Consider the following 16525-nt stretch of genomic DNA (forward strand, 5'->3'; position numbering starts at 1 on the left):
GTTCATGCGCGAGAGTATCGATAGTATCGAGGTCGACCATGGTCGACTATCGTCAAAAACAACATAAGATTTTGTTTGAAGGAGGAACCAGAGCGTTATTATTAGCCGTTTAGATAATATGTGTAACCACTAATTGTATTTAATGTTTGAACGTTATATTGAGTTGACATTTTTGAGATGCACCTGGGTACGAGGCATGGGTAGAGGCTTGCTATGCCAAGCTAAATCAATCCAATCCAAGCGGCAAAGTGTTATGGCGCCTTGTCAAGTACACGTGCGAAGTGTTCAAGCGGCTTGATTTATCTGAAAGTGCAACGATGAAGAACAAACCTTTAAAGCACAAGGCAGAGAACACATTTCAGGTGGGGGAGAACCTTTGATATTTGAGTGTCTGTTGCTCATTGCTCTGGAAAATGCTTACATTTGCGCTTTTCAAGCTGTGGATGCAACAGTTGGCTATCACTACTTTCACGTTACAATCTTTGAAATATGTAGCATTTTGTGACTTTATGTTCATTTAATAGCGATAAACCTCACTTTTGTTTTCTTGCTAATGCGGCTCTTCACAAAAAACACTTGCATGGGAAGCCGCGCGCGCAGGAGTCGTGCGAGACGACTTCGAAACTAGGGAGACGCACAAAGCACCTGATGGGATGAATTCAGATTAATTGTGGCAAAAAAAGTAGCTGCAAGTGTTAGTGCTGTATCGGCCGGGCCGGCTGTAATGAAAGGAGCCGAGGCTTAATTGAATGTGACCATTTTTTTTTCTTTTTTTCTTTTTTTTTTTTTCTTCAGTGAGCGCACAAATTTTAGGATGGGGACACATTACACAAACACGCAGTAGGCAAGTGCACATGATTCACACACAACTTCATAGTCAATTCATAAAACCGAAACAAGGACTGCAATTCACGATATAACTGATATGACTTGCGCCCTTCCTTGAGAGGGACAGAGACTGGTGATGCTGCACCAGATGTTTAAAAAGCAGTTTCTGCTTCATTGCAACAAGAACAAGATGTGATGATTGAGCGAAAATGATTTCAGAGCAGGCAACAGCAGTAACGCACCTCTCTCGCGACAGCCAGGCGAAGTGCGTCTGACGGGACAGGCTACCGAGAAATATTTATTTTCCAAGTAGTAGTTGAGTGCAGGGCTAGTCTCTCCTAATTTGGGCAGACACACTTTGATCATACCCCCCCCCCCCCCCCCCCCCCCCCCCCAAGACGCTGGCGAACCTAGCCTCCTGGGTCACATTTCCCGTTACTTTCATTGGCCGAAAAAGACGAAACACGTGGGTGTGATCCATTAGTGTGTGCTCTCGTATGCCTGCCTGACGCTTCTGCAATGCCGTAATACGCTTCTTTCCGTCGCTTTTCCTTACCGCCTGATTCCCACAACCATACGCACCTCCCTTTCCCGAGTGATTTATGCCTTCTCCAATGTGTACATCGTAACGGGCCGTTCGTTTGCCTACCCTTGTCTGCCCAGCCTTTTTTTTTTTCTTTTTTTTATCTTTTTTTTTTTTGCGATTTTGGAGGCTTTGAATGCCAGATAAAAGGTAGATTCATGGTATTGAATGCTCAAGTAACCCGAAGTAACCTGTTCTATGTAATGCTTCTCTGCTGCTTACTTTAGAGCACTTGTTTAAATAAGCTTTCAGTTTCAAGTCAGTGCTGTGTTATCCTGTCTTCATCCTTTCTACTTCCGTGCCTTTCTTCATCCTTTCTAATTCTACTTCCTATCTTGTACTGCGACTAAAAGTCGCAGTACAAGATAGGCTCTCCACCGGTCTTTTTATCATATAAGCATGCAAACTTATATGTGAATTGTCATACTTAACGGGTAATGCAGTGTAAGCTCTTTCATTGCAGTTTATATCAACAGGTCCTTCCATTGAAGGTTACTCAATAATGTATGTTGCCCTCTTCCAATTTTCAGTTCCAGTCATTCTCTGAGCGACTGTCGAACATCAACATTGATGTCATCCACCGTGTGGGTCCCCATAGGCGAGCCACTCCTTTTGAGAGCGAGACTTTTGTTGAGGAAGCTCTCAACAAGTGGTCTGAACTGAATTGCACTGAGGATTTTGGTAAGCACTTTTTTTTTTTACATATGAAACCTCAGAGTGAGAAGTATTTGTCCAGTCGAACAGGGAATCTTGGAGAGTTCTGGCATAAACCTCTTTTTAGCTGCAGCGGAATTTTATTCCGTTGCCGCAGAGCCCAATATTGTTTAACTAAATAAAGCGTTTGAGTTGTCCCAGTGGAAAAAAAAAAAAGTTATGAAGTTGTTGAAAAATGGCCTGCACTTTGGTGACACCATTAAATCTTCCAATATTTTATTTGTACCTTAATTGTAATTATTGTTATTTGAATTTGATGCTGTATGCATTGCAGCTGCTACGCTCTCTTGGTAACTTTCACTGAATTATGCTTTGCGTTAGGATGTTGTATAGGTGGTATGCACTGAACCTACATGGCGCCCAACTATGCCGCTGGCCGCCATTTTTGCGGTGCACGTAGCAGACGAACTCCTGTCAGTACTGCTCCGAGAGTGGTTCGTCGTGTTACGGCGGCTCGCATGCCACATTAATCGGAAATTAGGTCTGTAATTGTTGCGCTCTTTGGCTGCATGAAAATGTGTCGTAAGCAAACGCCACTTAGTATGGGTACATGCGTTAATTAGCACTGCTCGAGACGAGGTACGCGAAAAGGGCGCAGTGACAAATACTTTTTGAGTATTCTGTTTCCCTCTATTCTGGAAGAAAAGCTGACAAACAGCCCTTCCGTGAATCTGGAAAGCAGCACGTGGTTCTGCGGTGGGTCTACGGGGCTCTGGGTTATGTTATGGGTTATGTTAGAATTCAATTTGGGTTATGTTAGAATTCAACCAATTATACGAGAGTAAAATACTAACATTTTTAAACAGTGATTTCAGTTCTTTTTTCTGCATAGCACTACAGCAGCGCAGTTCAGTGATGACCAAATCAATGTGGGGAATTTTTTATGCGAATGAGTTTGCTCTTGTGTTTCAGATAAACTTAGGGGAGACATTGGCCCAGAAGTTCATACCTTGCCCCAGATTGTTCTGCGAAAGGTTAGTTCTCTACTTTTCACACTTACATGCTTGTTTTGTGTGGCATGCAGTGCGATATGCTAGCCACTGCATGATATTTAAAACAGGCTCAATAGTTTTGTTATTTTACAGTGTGTGTCAGCTTCGATTCTGCACCTGTCAAGTTACATGCCTGGGACAGGAACACCTTTTTTCTTATTTGTATCAGTGGCACAGAACATGCATTCCCCTAAAGACATAAAACCATTAAAAGTAAAAAATAATTAAAGCATGCTATTTGCAATATGCAGCCAGGAAATGTTTGCATTTTGTAAGCATGTGACTGCTACGGTGCTGTACAGCAAGTGATGAAGGCACACAAAACTGCCACTGCATTTATTGGCATTTTTGAATCAGGCAGCATGGGGTACCACGATTGTTGCTACTTCTAAGATTGTTATCTGCTGAGGCAGTATGAGTGTTATTACATTCTGGGGATATGGTGCTATTACCTGCATGCAATCTTGCATTCCTTTATGCAATTGATCCATTAAGCAGGGATTGGGGGCTTAATTGCTCCTCATAGAAATATGATTTTTTTTTTTCTCTTTCAGGATGTGTTGCTTGACATCATTAAAACACAACTGCGGAATCTTGAAAACAAGGCTCTTGATGCGGTTCTCGAGTGAGTAACAAGTCTTCTGTGGAGGTCGTGCTGTGCAGCATGTTAGCATTTGTCTGGGCTCTGGTTTCCTTGCTATGATGTGTATTTTGTTAGTGTTTAGCCACAATGCGGTTTACTGCTCTGGACGGTGACAGATCATGTTAAACTGCTTCGAGAGGTGTCATGCAAAATGCTGGACGCATATTTGGCTGGAAATCTTTGCCCCTTGGCCCCTCAGTTCAAACGTTTCTGGGTTAACGGTTTTCCATTCATTGTCACTGAAATGCAAAGAATTCCAGAAAAGGTGTCCTAAATAACTATTGGAGATCCTAGCATTTTTTTTTTTTCTGTTACACTAAAACAGCTGATGATAAAAATTAATATATCTTTTTTTTTTATTGTCACTGATTCAAACTCATGATTTCAAAATAAGACCGAGTGTCTCCTATCCAGATAGCATATTCACTAATTGATATCACAATCGATTTGGTAACAATGTACAAGTACCAAAGTCTTCACCTTCATTCTGACCTAAAATGGAACCACCACATTAACCATATTCTTTCATCTGCCAATCGATCATTAGGTCTTTTAAAACATAACTTAAAACATGCTCCTTCACATCTCTGTTTACATGCTTATACAACTCTTATTTGACCTAAAATTGAATATGCTTCGGCCATTTGAGACCCTCATCAAGCATACTTAATAACATTGAATCATTTCAAAACCGTGCAGTATGTTTTATTTACTCTGATTATTCACGCAATACCAGCATCACAGCCTTGAAGAAATGTGTAGATCTTCATGAATTATATTTCGGCCGTAAAGTTGCACACTTATCACTTTTTCACAAGATGTACCATCACTCAGCACTCCATACTTTTTTTTTGTTTGCTTTTTGACTAATGCGATCATCCTCTTAAAGTTAAGCGCTTGTCATATCGTACACTTAACTACTCACATTCATTCATACGACATAGTATAACTGACTGGCTTGATCTACCATTACATGTCGCTACTGACATTGACCCTGATAAATTTTGCGAACTGATGTCTGCTACTATTACTTCTTAACTTCCTTGCGTTCATTGTTGTCAATTCATTAGGTCTTCTTGCTTTGTATTCTTACGGATTTATGTTGTACTATTTTTTCTCTTGTTTTCATGAAGTTGTGTAGTTGATATTAATTTCCCCCGTCTGCTTCTCTGTTCAAATGTTGCTTATTTTGTTTTGTTCGTTCGTTATGATCTAATGTTAATTATAACTAATTAATATTTATTTCCAATGTCATGTGTTTCTTTTTTCTCTCTCTTCGTGGTTTTGTCTATTTTTGATGTATTTCCTCTAACCCCTCTCCTCCCCATGTAATACCCTCAGCCACGAGGACCTTTAGGGGCATTTAGTATAAATATACATGAATAAGAAAGCGGACTCTGTGATCAGTGTTGAGAAATGATTGGGGACACAGGTAGGCACCTTTTCTGACTTACAAAAGCTCAGTTTTCTCACTGAAGCAGCCTCTTTTTATTTGGAGCTCGGTAATCGATAGATACGGGCCAACTGCAGTCTGTTGCTAGCATCCATTTAATGTCACACCTTTCACATGCACGCTTGTTTTTAATGTGAGACGATTGAAAATTGCCACATTAAATGTGACCCTAATCGTTCGTTTGTGGTGTGCACCTCGGTGCTTTCAGCATCACGGTTGCTCTGGCTCGGGACCTCCAGTTCGACTTCTACCCGAGCTTCCCAGAGGTGTTCCGGCTTGTCTGTGCCCACCTGGGCACACAGGACCCTGACACTCTGGAGCGCATCTTCGTCTGCCTCTCCTACCTGTTCAAGTTCCTCTGGCGGTACATGGTCAGAGACATCGACCTCATCTTCAAGTGAGCCCACTCATCTTTAAGTTTTCTTCAACAAATGTTGTTGGCTCTAAGTTAACTTCAATGCACAACTTTTTTTATAGGTTTGAATAAACAAACCACCACCACTTCAGTCTGCATAGATATTATACTCATGGAAAGCCTTTCGTGGCCTATGCAGCCAAAGTTGCAGAGCCGAGGTGTACCCATTCACTTCGCAGGAAAATATAGTTTTTTAAAAATTTCGTGGACCGTGCTTTAGATTATTGTGCAAGTACAGAATTGTTAACAGTATAATTACGTCAAGATTATACCATAATGCAAGCCAGTGCAATGTTAGTGTAAATTAACACTAGTACAGTATGCCGTGCCAATGCCAATGTTGGCATTTTACGCTGTGCCAATGGTGGGAATCTCACCGTACGTGGGCTGCATCTTCTGTGTCTACCTGCTGGTTTCTGTATGTTTCCGCAATGCGCTTGTTTTGAAAACGTATGAAGTGTGGTGTATTATTAAACTGTGAATTTACAGCCACTCAGGCCTTCAGTGGTGAAAAAAAAAAACACACATTTCTGCATCGCTAGTGGCTCAAAAACAGATACCTTAAATACGGACCTGTATGCAATATGAGGTGTAATTTCGGGATAGCAAAAGGAGGAAAAAAAAGTTTTCACGCACATACAATGCAAGAAAGGAAAGATCAGCGAAAGTATTTATTTGCGCTTATCCCACAAATAGTACGCATTCTGCGCTTTCGCATCCAACGCTGCCCTGCTCCAGGCGTCAGTGTCACAAACCTTCACGGCCGTTGCTAGTTCGCTCCTCCTTCTTGCGCCGACACGCTTAACCAAAGAATTTCATGCACCGTGCGGGGAAGAACAGCTCGCATTTGCCCCGGTAAATGTAGAAACCACATGGGCATCTGGTTGTTCTAAAACCTGTAGGCAGCTTCCAGCACAGATGTGGGCTGCCATCATGTGCCACACTCATGCCTGTTCGCATGTAGCACCCCCGCGCAGGCGGGCAGCGCGTGCGCAGTAATGGCGGTTTATGATAAACATATTCTCATGGTGATTTTACCGTCATGTATTTATTATTTTGATTTACGTTCTCCATTGTCCTTTTTGAGCCTTCATGCAGAAATTTGTTATAACGAAAACCTGGATGTAATGAACAAGACATCCAGTGTGCTGTGCGTCGTCAGCGCATATTGAAAAACCCCAGGTGGTCGAAATTTCTAGAGCCCTCTACTATGGCGTCTCTCATAGCCTGAGTCGTTTTGGGACGTTAAACACCATAAAGCAGCCAAACAAAGCAATTAATATGTGTCGCGGTAGAATGCCTGCTTTACTTAGTCGTTTGGATTTTCTTAATTCACCCTAGTTCTTTGAGCACGGGGCATACAATAGTGAGAAGTTCAGTTTAGTTCTGTGAGAAATGCTGTGTTATTCAAATACAGCAATAATGATGATTTGTGTTTTCTCTTGCTCTGTAGAATAGGAAATTTCTTTTGATTACTTTATATGCCTGTGTAAGGGCTGCACTTTTTTTCCCATGGTTTTAGCGGGTGCGGCCCTTAAATTGAAGATTGCTAGTGGTTACTTAATCACTGTATTACTTTTCTGACAAACGTGACGTCATCCCAAGTTAATATTTTCCTAAGGTTGTGCGTATTTTGCAGCTTGGCTGTCAGTTCACTGTGGTGCTCGACAGTGAGAACCCCGACTGTCGATTTGGGGTTGCCTTCTTCTGGGATGCATTTCCACGTGCGTGACTGTCAAAGCCTCACTGAAATCAATTATATATTCAGTGTAATGGGAGGTTAGTTTCTGATGGTAAACCGATAACAACATTACATCTTCACAGCAGCTTTGATGTATGCATGCTAGGCCCAGCAGGCAGCATGGTGCCACAAGAAAACGGACCGCTTGCGTTTCTTTCCATGCTGCGGCACACCCAATGCCTCTGTACCCCATCCTGCTTCCACACAGCATAGTGATTTGTCCTTTCTGTTGCAAATGCAAGTAAACAATACGAGTTAGCCTTACTGAGGCACCGTATCCGCTGTTCCAGGCCAAGTACAGCACGCTGCACGATGTGCTAATGATGATTATCATTTCTACACCACTGAAATTATGCACACATGAAACAGTTTTATGTACTCATATTTTTTTTTTCTTTTCAAATTAACGGCCTTCGAGTTAGGGGTGCGGCCCTTGGGGGTGGCCCTTACACGAGTATTTGGGGTCTTGCAAGGGCATCAGCTGCATTTTCTAGCATACATGTAAACTGCTTCGAAATTTTTTCTGTAGTTAAAGCTGGAGGGAAGTTCGACTGGTAAAGCATGCTCAATATTATTGTAGCTGCGGTTTTACATACTTTGATTTCAATCACTGTGCCTAATTTTCCAATCTGTGTCTTTTGATGAATGTATGCAAATAAGCAAATAAAATTTGCTTAGCAGCAACCATATGAAATGAAATTTTAGTTTACTGATTTCTGCTGCATTGTTTGGCATCCTATGATAAGGGTTGCTTGAGTTTTTTTGCTCAGAAGAGGTTGTGCTTCATAACATTCGAGATGCCAGTCAGTTGGCGTTGGATGGCAACTTTGAAGCTGATTAGAAGCTGACCTGTTTTCCTGTACGTTTCTTGCTGTCGTGATTCATAAGTAATAAATTTTGTTGTGGACATTTCAGGTTGTATGTTCCGCTTCTTGGATCTCAGCAGAAGAAGTATATCCGGGACTTTGCTGCTGAGAGTTTTGCATTCCTGCTTCGCAAGGCAAGTGCGGCTGCAGTTTCCTGGACTCCTTATTAGAGAAACAGAAATTAACTCTCAGTTAAAATTTCAATTTAAGGGTACTCACTCGTTCAGATCCGCATTTCATTTTGTTTCTGGGCACTGTGAACATACCATGACGTTGAAATAACACTGGGATAATTATTTTGTTGTGATAAGATTGCAGCTCACTTATCACGCATTCTGGGAGTGAAAGTTGTGAAATCACTTGATATATATCACTAGCATGCCACCCACTAGGAATTTATGCTGCAATTTTTAAATTTTGGAGAAATGCTTTTTGTGCCAAGCTTTCAGTGTGTTTTGCTGTTGAAAGTTTAAATGGCATTTGATTGTCTGCTGCTTTTGATCACCCAGTGCTCATAATTAATTGGGTTTTCAGTGCACATTAGTTGAGTCGAAGTTTCTTCAGCACTGATGCTGTTGCTGTCTAGCTTTTTTTTTATAACAGTATATCTTAGCACTGCATCTCTATTGTTAACATTTCTAACTTTTTTTTTTCTTGCACCCTCTGTCGTGGGATATGGTAACTAAGGGTGAAAAAAATTAAATTGATGGTGAGCGAGAGGAATCGAACCTACCTCCTATCCCCAGCCGAGCATTTTAACCAACTGCACCACACCCGGAACCTTGAAACGCACATCATAATTCTGCTTGTCTACCGTGAGGATGACAGTAGAAATGATAATGACGTGCATTTGGTTGATAATGATAATGAAAGCAAATGTGATGGACCGTGTGCAGTAGCAAAGTTTCGGCTTTCACATTTCTGCAATGTAGATTCCACAGTGCTTTCCAAATTTTTTGCAGTTGAATGCCTTGAGTTTTTTTTATTTCCCTTCTAGTGTTGTGCAGTAGTTCATATTGCCCTCACTGTGCTTTCTGCAGGTCTCAGACAAGGATAAACTTGTAGCCATGATGTTGGCCTATCTTGAAACCAGTCCACAGGCAAGTTTGTAGCGCTCATGGTTCCTTCGATTGGCTCGTCCTTCTGTTTGGCATTGACTGCGTCTTCCAATTGCAGAGCACTGATGGCATCGGCCGCCTTCTCTTCGAAGCCGTCAAGGGTGTCAAGGGGCAGACGCACAGTTGCACGGCTGTGGTACGTTACGGGTTCATTTATATGATGCGCCCAGTCACAAAGCTTTTGCAAGACATGCTAGTCTTGCAAAATTGTGTTTTTTTTTTGGCCTTAGTGGGCAGCCTAGAACTGAGGCTAGCATAGAACTGAGGCTAGCATAGTAGGGATTGCATTAATGTAACGAGTTGTGGTAGTTATTATTTTACCATAGTAGAACATAAGAAGAATGCTATTTAAAAAAAAAGAGAGAAATACTACACTATTGGTTCCCTCGTTGTGTTTGCATGTTTTTTTAGGTGCAATGCTACTCTGTGCTGAGTTTCTTTATGTTCAAAGTAGAACAAAGGTGGCACACTGTAATGGTGCATCTTGAAACAAAAAGTGGGGTAACTTGGAAGGAAAAGTGAGGTAAGGAATGGGGGGAATGCAGAGGTTTGGGCATGGAGGCAGCTACAAAGCAGCATGATGGGAAAGAATGATTCATTGTGGCATGACACAAAAAAGTGCAGTGTAACGACTACTGCTGTGTTCGTGCGTTGTTTCATGAGGTTCCTTTACTTTATTCCTCAGGTGTTGCCCTTGGTGCTGAAACGGCTGGATGGCTCGGCTTGTAGTGCCGAATTTGCTTGCCGGGCACTTCAGCAAACATTCACTGCATTGGGCGAGCACATTGTCAGCCACCCAGAGAACTCGTCTGGTGTCTGGAACTGTCTCAAGGTAGCTGTTATTCTTTCTCCCTAAAATGTGTTTTCCTTTTCCTGTTTTAAAAATATTCTACCGTATTTACTCGCATAATGATCGCACTCGCGTAATGATCGCACCCCTGAATTTTGAGGTCAAAATTCCATTTTTTAAATTCCCCGCGTAATGATCGCACCCCAAACATGGAGCCGCCTGGTGGTTGATCTGCAGTCATCCCGCAGCGAATGCTTTCCGACGAGTTCCCAACCTAGTCTAGTAACGTTGGAGTTCCCATGATTCCATGCTTTGCGGCGTTCGCCATTTTGCAATTCGGCAGCGTCGTAGCGTGCTTTGTGTTTTTGTGCGAGTTTACGCCATTTCACCATGGGGCGGTATGCCAGTTACACCGCCGCGTTCAAGCTCAAGGCTGTCGACTATGCACTGGAGCATGGCAACCGCGCTGCTGGTAGGCATTTCGGCGTGGACGAAGTGAGGATACGCTATTGGAAGAAGCAGCGCGAGAAGCTGATGGCTGCGAACAAGACACGGCGGGCTTTCCGTGGACCCAAAACGGGCAAGTGCCCTCGTGTTGAGGAGGCGGTCCTAGAATATGTGAGGGACCTGCGCAAGGATGGTTGTGCAGTGTCATTAGAAATGATACAGACGCAGGCGCGCACAACTGCCAGGAAGCTGGGAATCGCCGCAAAGGATTTCCGCGCTAGCTCCGGTTGGACGACTCGCTTTATGCGACGGAATGGACTTTCCCTGAGGCGGCGGACGTCGTTGTGCCAGCGGCTCCCAGCCACGTATGAAAGCAAAGTGATAGACTTCCATCACTTCGTCACTAGGCTTCGCGAAAAATGCAGTTACCTCATGTCGCAAATTGGAAACTCTGATCAAACTCCACTGACGTTCGACATGCCCCGGAATACAACTGTGAACGAGAAGGGTGCTCGGAGTGTCCTCGTGAAGACGTCTGGCGCAGAAAAACAGCGATGCACAGTCATGCTTGCTGTGACGGCCGACGGTCGGAAGCTGCCACCATACGTGATCTTCAAACGGAAGACTATTCCGAAGGGAAACTTTCCCCGTAGCATCCATATACGTGCACAGATGAAAGGGTGGATGACTGCAGACCTGATGGTCGACTGGATCAAGACTGTTTGGGGAAGAAGACCAGGAGCATTTCTGCTTTCCTCGCTTCTGGTTTTGGACAGTTTTAGGGGTCACCTTGTGGACAGCGTGCGTGCCAAGCTGAAAGAGCTGCGCACGGACATTGCAGTCATTCCTGGCGGCCTGACTTCGCTGCTGCAGCCTCTCGACGTGTCTTTGAACAAACCGTTCAAGGACAACGTTCGACGACTTTATGCTGAGTGGATGGCGATGGGCCAGCATGATTTGACGCCGAGCGGAAAGATTAGAAGGCCATCCGTGGAGATGCTGTGCTCGTGGATCACAGAAGCGTGGAGCAGTATCCCCGACGAGGTAGTGGCTAAGAGTTTTAAGAAGACAGGCATATCTAACGCTTTGGATGGAACGGAAGATGACTTCCTGTGGGATTGTGAAGATGCTCCCAGCGACGACACTGCCATTTCCGATGAGTTGTGCAGCAGTGAAAGCGAGGATGGCGAGGATTCAGACTTTGATTAGAGTACTGACGAAAAAAAATAAATGGGCATTGTGCACTCCATGTGATGCTTAATGTGCGTGTTTATTGCGAAGGTAAGCCTTACTCAGCTTTTATTTTTGGTTGTAATCGAGATATATGTTCTAAGACGTCTGACCTGCAACTTGTTTGCGTTTTCGGTGCTCAAAAATTTTTTGTAGAAAATTTACCCCGCGTAATGATCGCACCCCGAAATTTGCGTCAGTATTTAAAAAAAAAAAGTGCGATCATTATGCGAGTAAATACGGTACTTATAAATATCGTGCTGTTCGAGTCAAATTTTGTTTTTATGGGGTCATCAATTTCTCAGGGCGCAATGAATCAGAGCAGCTAGTGTTCATGGTAAGGTATGTAGAAAAGAGCTGCTAGTTTTATTACAAGTATCCCTTAGCAGCTTGCAACTGCTGGGCAAAAAAAAAAGAAAACTTGATAGCATTGAAGGGACACACAGATGATAAGATGAGTGCTGCTATTTTGATGGCTGTTACTTTGCTCTATTTAGGTAACAGAAATGGAGAAGCAGTGACCGTAACATGCTCAAAGAAAGATGCGTATATGAGTCAAAAAGATACGCAGCACTCCAAGTTAGCGCTACGAATGTTGTCTCTCGCATATAAAAAAAACAAAATGTCTAGAAGGCTTCCAGCTTCATTTTGTGACCTGTGGTTTTTCATTCGAATGCTAACTCTTTGTGCAGTTAAACCCGAATATTAAGAAATTGAAAAGTTTTCTGTGCTACTTTTCAGCTCGGTTTTGTTATTGCCTTCTTTTTATCAGCAACACGTGCCACACTCTTTCTGTATTTGTCGAATATTTAGGAAAAACCCTCAAGGTGGAGTAGATTCGTAATAAGAGAGTCAATGAGTAATTACTCTCTTCCTGTATGTGCTGACACCTTCTTTGCACTTGCGTGCTATGCTCTATCTCTCGAGTTCGTTGAAAAGTTGTGATTCTCCTAGCGACGTATGAGCCCGGTGAAGAAAGCTACTTTAGCTATTGAAAAGCGAGGAAAAAAAAGAAAAACACTTATATTTCTGAATGCAACACAATGTCATTCTGAAGTGCAGTTTGACGTCTCCCAAAGAATTTCGTGGATTCTGTTTTTTTTTTTCAATCTGTGGAATTCAAGATTTTTCTCCGCAGAATGGGAAAAGCCCACCCGTAAACATTGGCCAGGACCATGCTGGCATTAAAGTTATCCTGATCGTTAGAATGTGAGAGGATGGATTAACGAGATTTCGCTGTGTCTCTTTTAACACATGCTAGACATGTTCGCCCTCAACAGTATTCTGTCCCAGCAGGGTATCCTAGCTGAGCTACCCAGTGGGCGCGTTGCTGCCACATTTTACACCTTTTGTTCCCGAGAACACTGCTAGTACACAAGTTTTGAATGTGACTGTATTATTATTATTTTTTTTTTGCTTAGGAAGTCATAATAGAAGCAGTTGAAAAGCACAAAAATGCTGACAAGGACTCGGTTTCGACACACCTGGAGAATCTAGTTGCTGTGATGAAAGTCTGGGTCGTGTTCAGGAGAGGGCTGTTGTCACGGAACAACAGTACAGTGCATGAGGTATGTGTTTCACTTGTGGAGGAAAGCTTTGCATGATAATTTTCTCTTACAGCTTTAGCTTAAGAGAGAGGGTCACCTCACATAATTGTGAAGTTCTTTTCTGCTGATTTCAAATATGCAAAAATTTTTCTTCTAGGGCAATTAGTTCTAAAGGTATTGGAGAATTATTGCTACTGTCTGCTCAAACAATAGGGAAAAAAAGGCTCATCAGAAATTAATTTTTAATATACAGATAGGTACTATAAAGTGTAAGGAGTGCAATGTTGGAAGCAGTTTTAAAATTGAGTTAATAATTGAGATTTAGCAGCCCACTGAACTTTGCACTCACAGGCATGACAACTGTGTAAGGATTTCAAGATAAGTTATATAAAAGTTTTACAAGTGAAAATAAAAAACGTGCTTCCAACATTGCAGGTGCTTCTCTAGCATGAATGCAGGGCGTCCTTGTTTCAGGATTACACAGTTCTGTATATTTTCATCATATATTAATCAAAATGACGGGCTCTTTGGTGATCCGCTGTGAATTTGGTATATCCTGGTTCGGCTGTGTAAGCAAACACTGAAAGCAGCTTTCAGAGATGTCGCAAAGCTTTTACCAGTAATAGTGACGAGTTCATCTTGGCAAAGGATGTGTGAATGCAAGCAGATTGGCAAGAAAGGTGCGAGACGCTAAAAAAGAGAGAATGGGTAAGCTGGGAACTATTGTATTGGCTGTGTAAAAAAAAAAAACTCAACCTCCAGTTTTGGTGCTTCAGTTGGGGTTACAACACTTGCAGATTCTGGACTCCCTGCTACAACTTGGCGAGGTGTCTGCAGTGCTTACGACTGCTGTTCTCGAATGTGTGGTGGCACTGGTGAGAAATGGAGGTGCTACCGCAAGCCCGTCCGGATGTGTTGGAAAAGTTCTTGAAAAGGTGAGAGTGTTTCAAGTTGTGGTTTATTATTTTTTTTTCATGCGCTGCTTCGTCTAGAGACTGGGATTTCCTGACCACTTGCTGCATCTTGTGCAGGTGTATTCCGGTGCATTCTCAGCTGGTACTGTTTTCGACTTCACAAGTCAAGTTGTGGACTCTTCAGCGTTTGAGAAGGTGGGAAAAAGAGATTTGGAAACTTCATCAGGCATTGTTGTATATCACTTGCTATGCAGTTGCTTTCTGTTTCTTTTTCTTGCATTTTGCTGTATGCCAAAGGGGTAATCCTTCCAGTGGTACATTGCTTGGAACGATACTTGTTGTAGATGTTAATGAGTGCATAATTTTTTTTTTTCCAGATTTGTGATGTCAGTATTTTTAAAGGCTGTGTCGTGCAATTCTGATCCTAATTTACTAATCCAGGTCCTAAATTAGCCCTAAGACCTTAATCAAAATAACTTATATTCAAGAGCGAGCGGTGCATGAAATTTCTAATAATCAACTTATTTCAATGAAGTCAGTGTTTTTATGTTCACCAACGACTGGGCTACATCCTTAGTTTTTTCCCATTCATTCAATGCAAAAATGTCGCTATGGCGGTAAATCATCAAATTCAGTTTTTTCAAGTTTCCTTTCAAGTGCCTTTGCTTTACACAGGTTTTGATGCTTCTGTGAATGGATTTCAGCAATCGGCATTCTATGCTACACCTGTGTGCTAAGTTTCAGCAAAATGTGTTGGCAGGCGAAAAAAGAGGGATGCCTGGAACTGTCGACAGCTTTCTTTCTCCCCACGCAGTATTAAACTTGGGCTAAGTGATTGTGATATCGCTGATAGCCATTGAGCAGTGTCGTTGTTGGTTGCGGGGTCAGGAGATTTTGGGTGTTGCTCTCGTGTTCTAGGACGTCCTGTGTCACGTGGTGCGTTACGGCATGAGCTGTGGAGACAGGACGCACGCGCTGACCCTCCTCTCTGAGGTGGTCCTCCACCGGAGGCCGATGGCGGCCTCGGCCGAGGAGCTGCTTCGAGATTGGAGGCCCCTGCCCCTGTGCAACTCTGATGACACAAGGCAAGGCTGCGCTCTGGGGTATTTCTTTGTCGTTGACTGTTGCTGCACAAGTAACATTTTAATATGCGGTAGAATCTCGATGACACGAATCTTGCGGGTCGCATAAAAGTTCATATCATGCAAGCATGCTCTTTGTGCACCACCCGATGCACTGATGCACACAGGTGCATGCATGGAGAGCAGATTTAAATGGAACTCTCATGTGCGGCCTTATGTCTAGAGAGGTTAAAAAGTAACAGAGATGTTTTTCAAAAATTTTTTAGGTTTCTGAATCCTGATAATTTGCTTCCAAGCCCCAATAGATCCACATTATTCGTCCTTATATTCGAAACATTCGATTGTTCACACAGTCCCCCCGCCCTTTTTTTCCCCCCTATCACTGCAGGGAGAGTGTGGCATTACTTGCTGATGCTGTACTTGAGGCCCTATCCAAGGATGTGGCTGACCCTGTGTTTTGGGCTGGCCTCGTTTGTCTATCTCATCTCAGGTGAGTGCGCATGTCTCGCATGAACAACTGCTTCGAGATTTCCTGTAGGTTGCGAGAGGGTTATTCAGTACTTTCAGCATCTTGTGAGGGCATTCTGCACTTAATGTTTTAACCGGTGCGCTTTTTCTTTTTTGTGGACTTTCTCTGTGGCCTCACAGATAAATGCTTTCACTTTACCTTCTTTATTCTATTTCTCTAGTGTGTGGGGAGATGTGGCAGAGATGGAAAAGGCTGTGGGCCGAGGTCTGCGAGAACTGACAAATCACCTTCTGGGGGAAACACCACCGGCTTCATCCATCGCACGGCTGTCGTTCGTGTTCCTTCAAGCTGTGGCCACTGCTACCCTGTGCAAGTTTGAAGGTGCCCTGGCGAACATCACCTGTGATGCCCTAGTCACACTTCTAAGGTGCGTCAAAATGGGGTTACATTTGTCTCGAACTAGTATTCAAAACGTGGCTTTCAAACTGGAATTTGCAAGTTCAACCTCAGCCGAGGCAGTGGTTATAGCAAGCCACACCTTCGTACAGGGAAACCCTTTTAATATGTATTAGGCAGGGACAGCAAATTTCCTACAAATACACGTACATGCACGTTGTGTCCTGTCAATCAAAAGCCGGTCATTTTTGCATGTGTCTCGCTTTCAGCATCTCCGGAGCATTTCAGCTGCTGCAA

The 16525-nt window shown here is 43.0% G+C and overlaps 1 protein-coding gene across 1 annotated transcript in view; it reads left to right on the top strand.

The window, feature by feature from the left end:
* Positions 1–202: 202 nt before the first annotated feature.
* The window catches only part of LOC146173017 (small subunit processome component 20 homolog), an 81220-nt gene continuing 64897 nt past the window's right edge, over positions 203–16525 (top strand). The window contains exons 1-15 of the mRNA XM_084585590.1: positions 203–362; positions 1942–2092; positions 3038–3099; positions 3672–3742; positions 5422–5610; positions 8285–8369; positions 9276–9335; positions 9412–9489; positions 10039–10185; positions 13242–13388; positions 14165–14302; positions 14399–14476; positions 15200–15366; positions 15752–15853; positions 16053–16259. Coding sequence (XP_084441716.1) covers positions 318–362; positions 1942–2092; positions 3038–3099; positions 3672–3742; positions 5422–5610; positions 8285–8369; positions 9276–9335; positions 9412–9489; positions 10039–10185; positions 13242–13388; positions 14165–14302; positions 14399–14476; positions 15200–15366; positions 15752–15853; positions 16053–16259 — 1727 coding nt within the window. The 5' untranslated portion in view covers positions 203–317. The remainder of the gene's footprint in view (positions 363–1941; positions 2093–3037; positions 3100–3671; positions 3743–5421; positions 5611–8284; positions 8370–9275; positions 9336–9411; positions 9490–10038; positions 10186–13241; positions 13389–14164; positions 14303–14398; positions 14477–15199; positions 15367–15751; positions 15854–16052; positions 16260–16525) is intronic.

This window comes from Amblyomma maculatum, chromosome 11, assembly GCF_055883805.1.
Source record: "Amblyomma maculatum isolate TAMU_Amacu chromosome 11, ASM5588380v1, whole genome shotgun sequence".
In the NCBI taxonomy this organism is placed as follows: Eukaryota; Metazoa; Arthropoda; class Arachnida; order Ixodida; family Ixodidae; genus Amblyomma; species Amblyomma maculatum.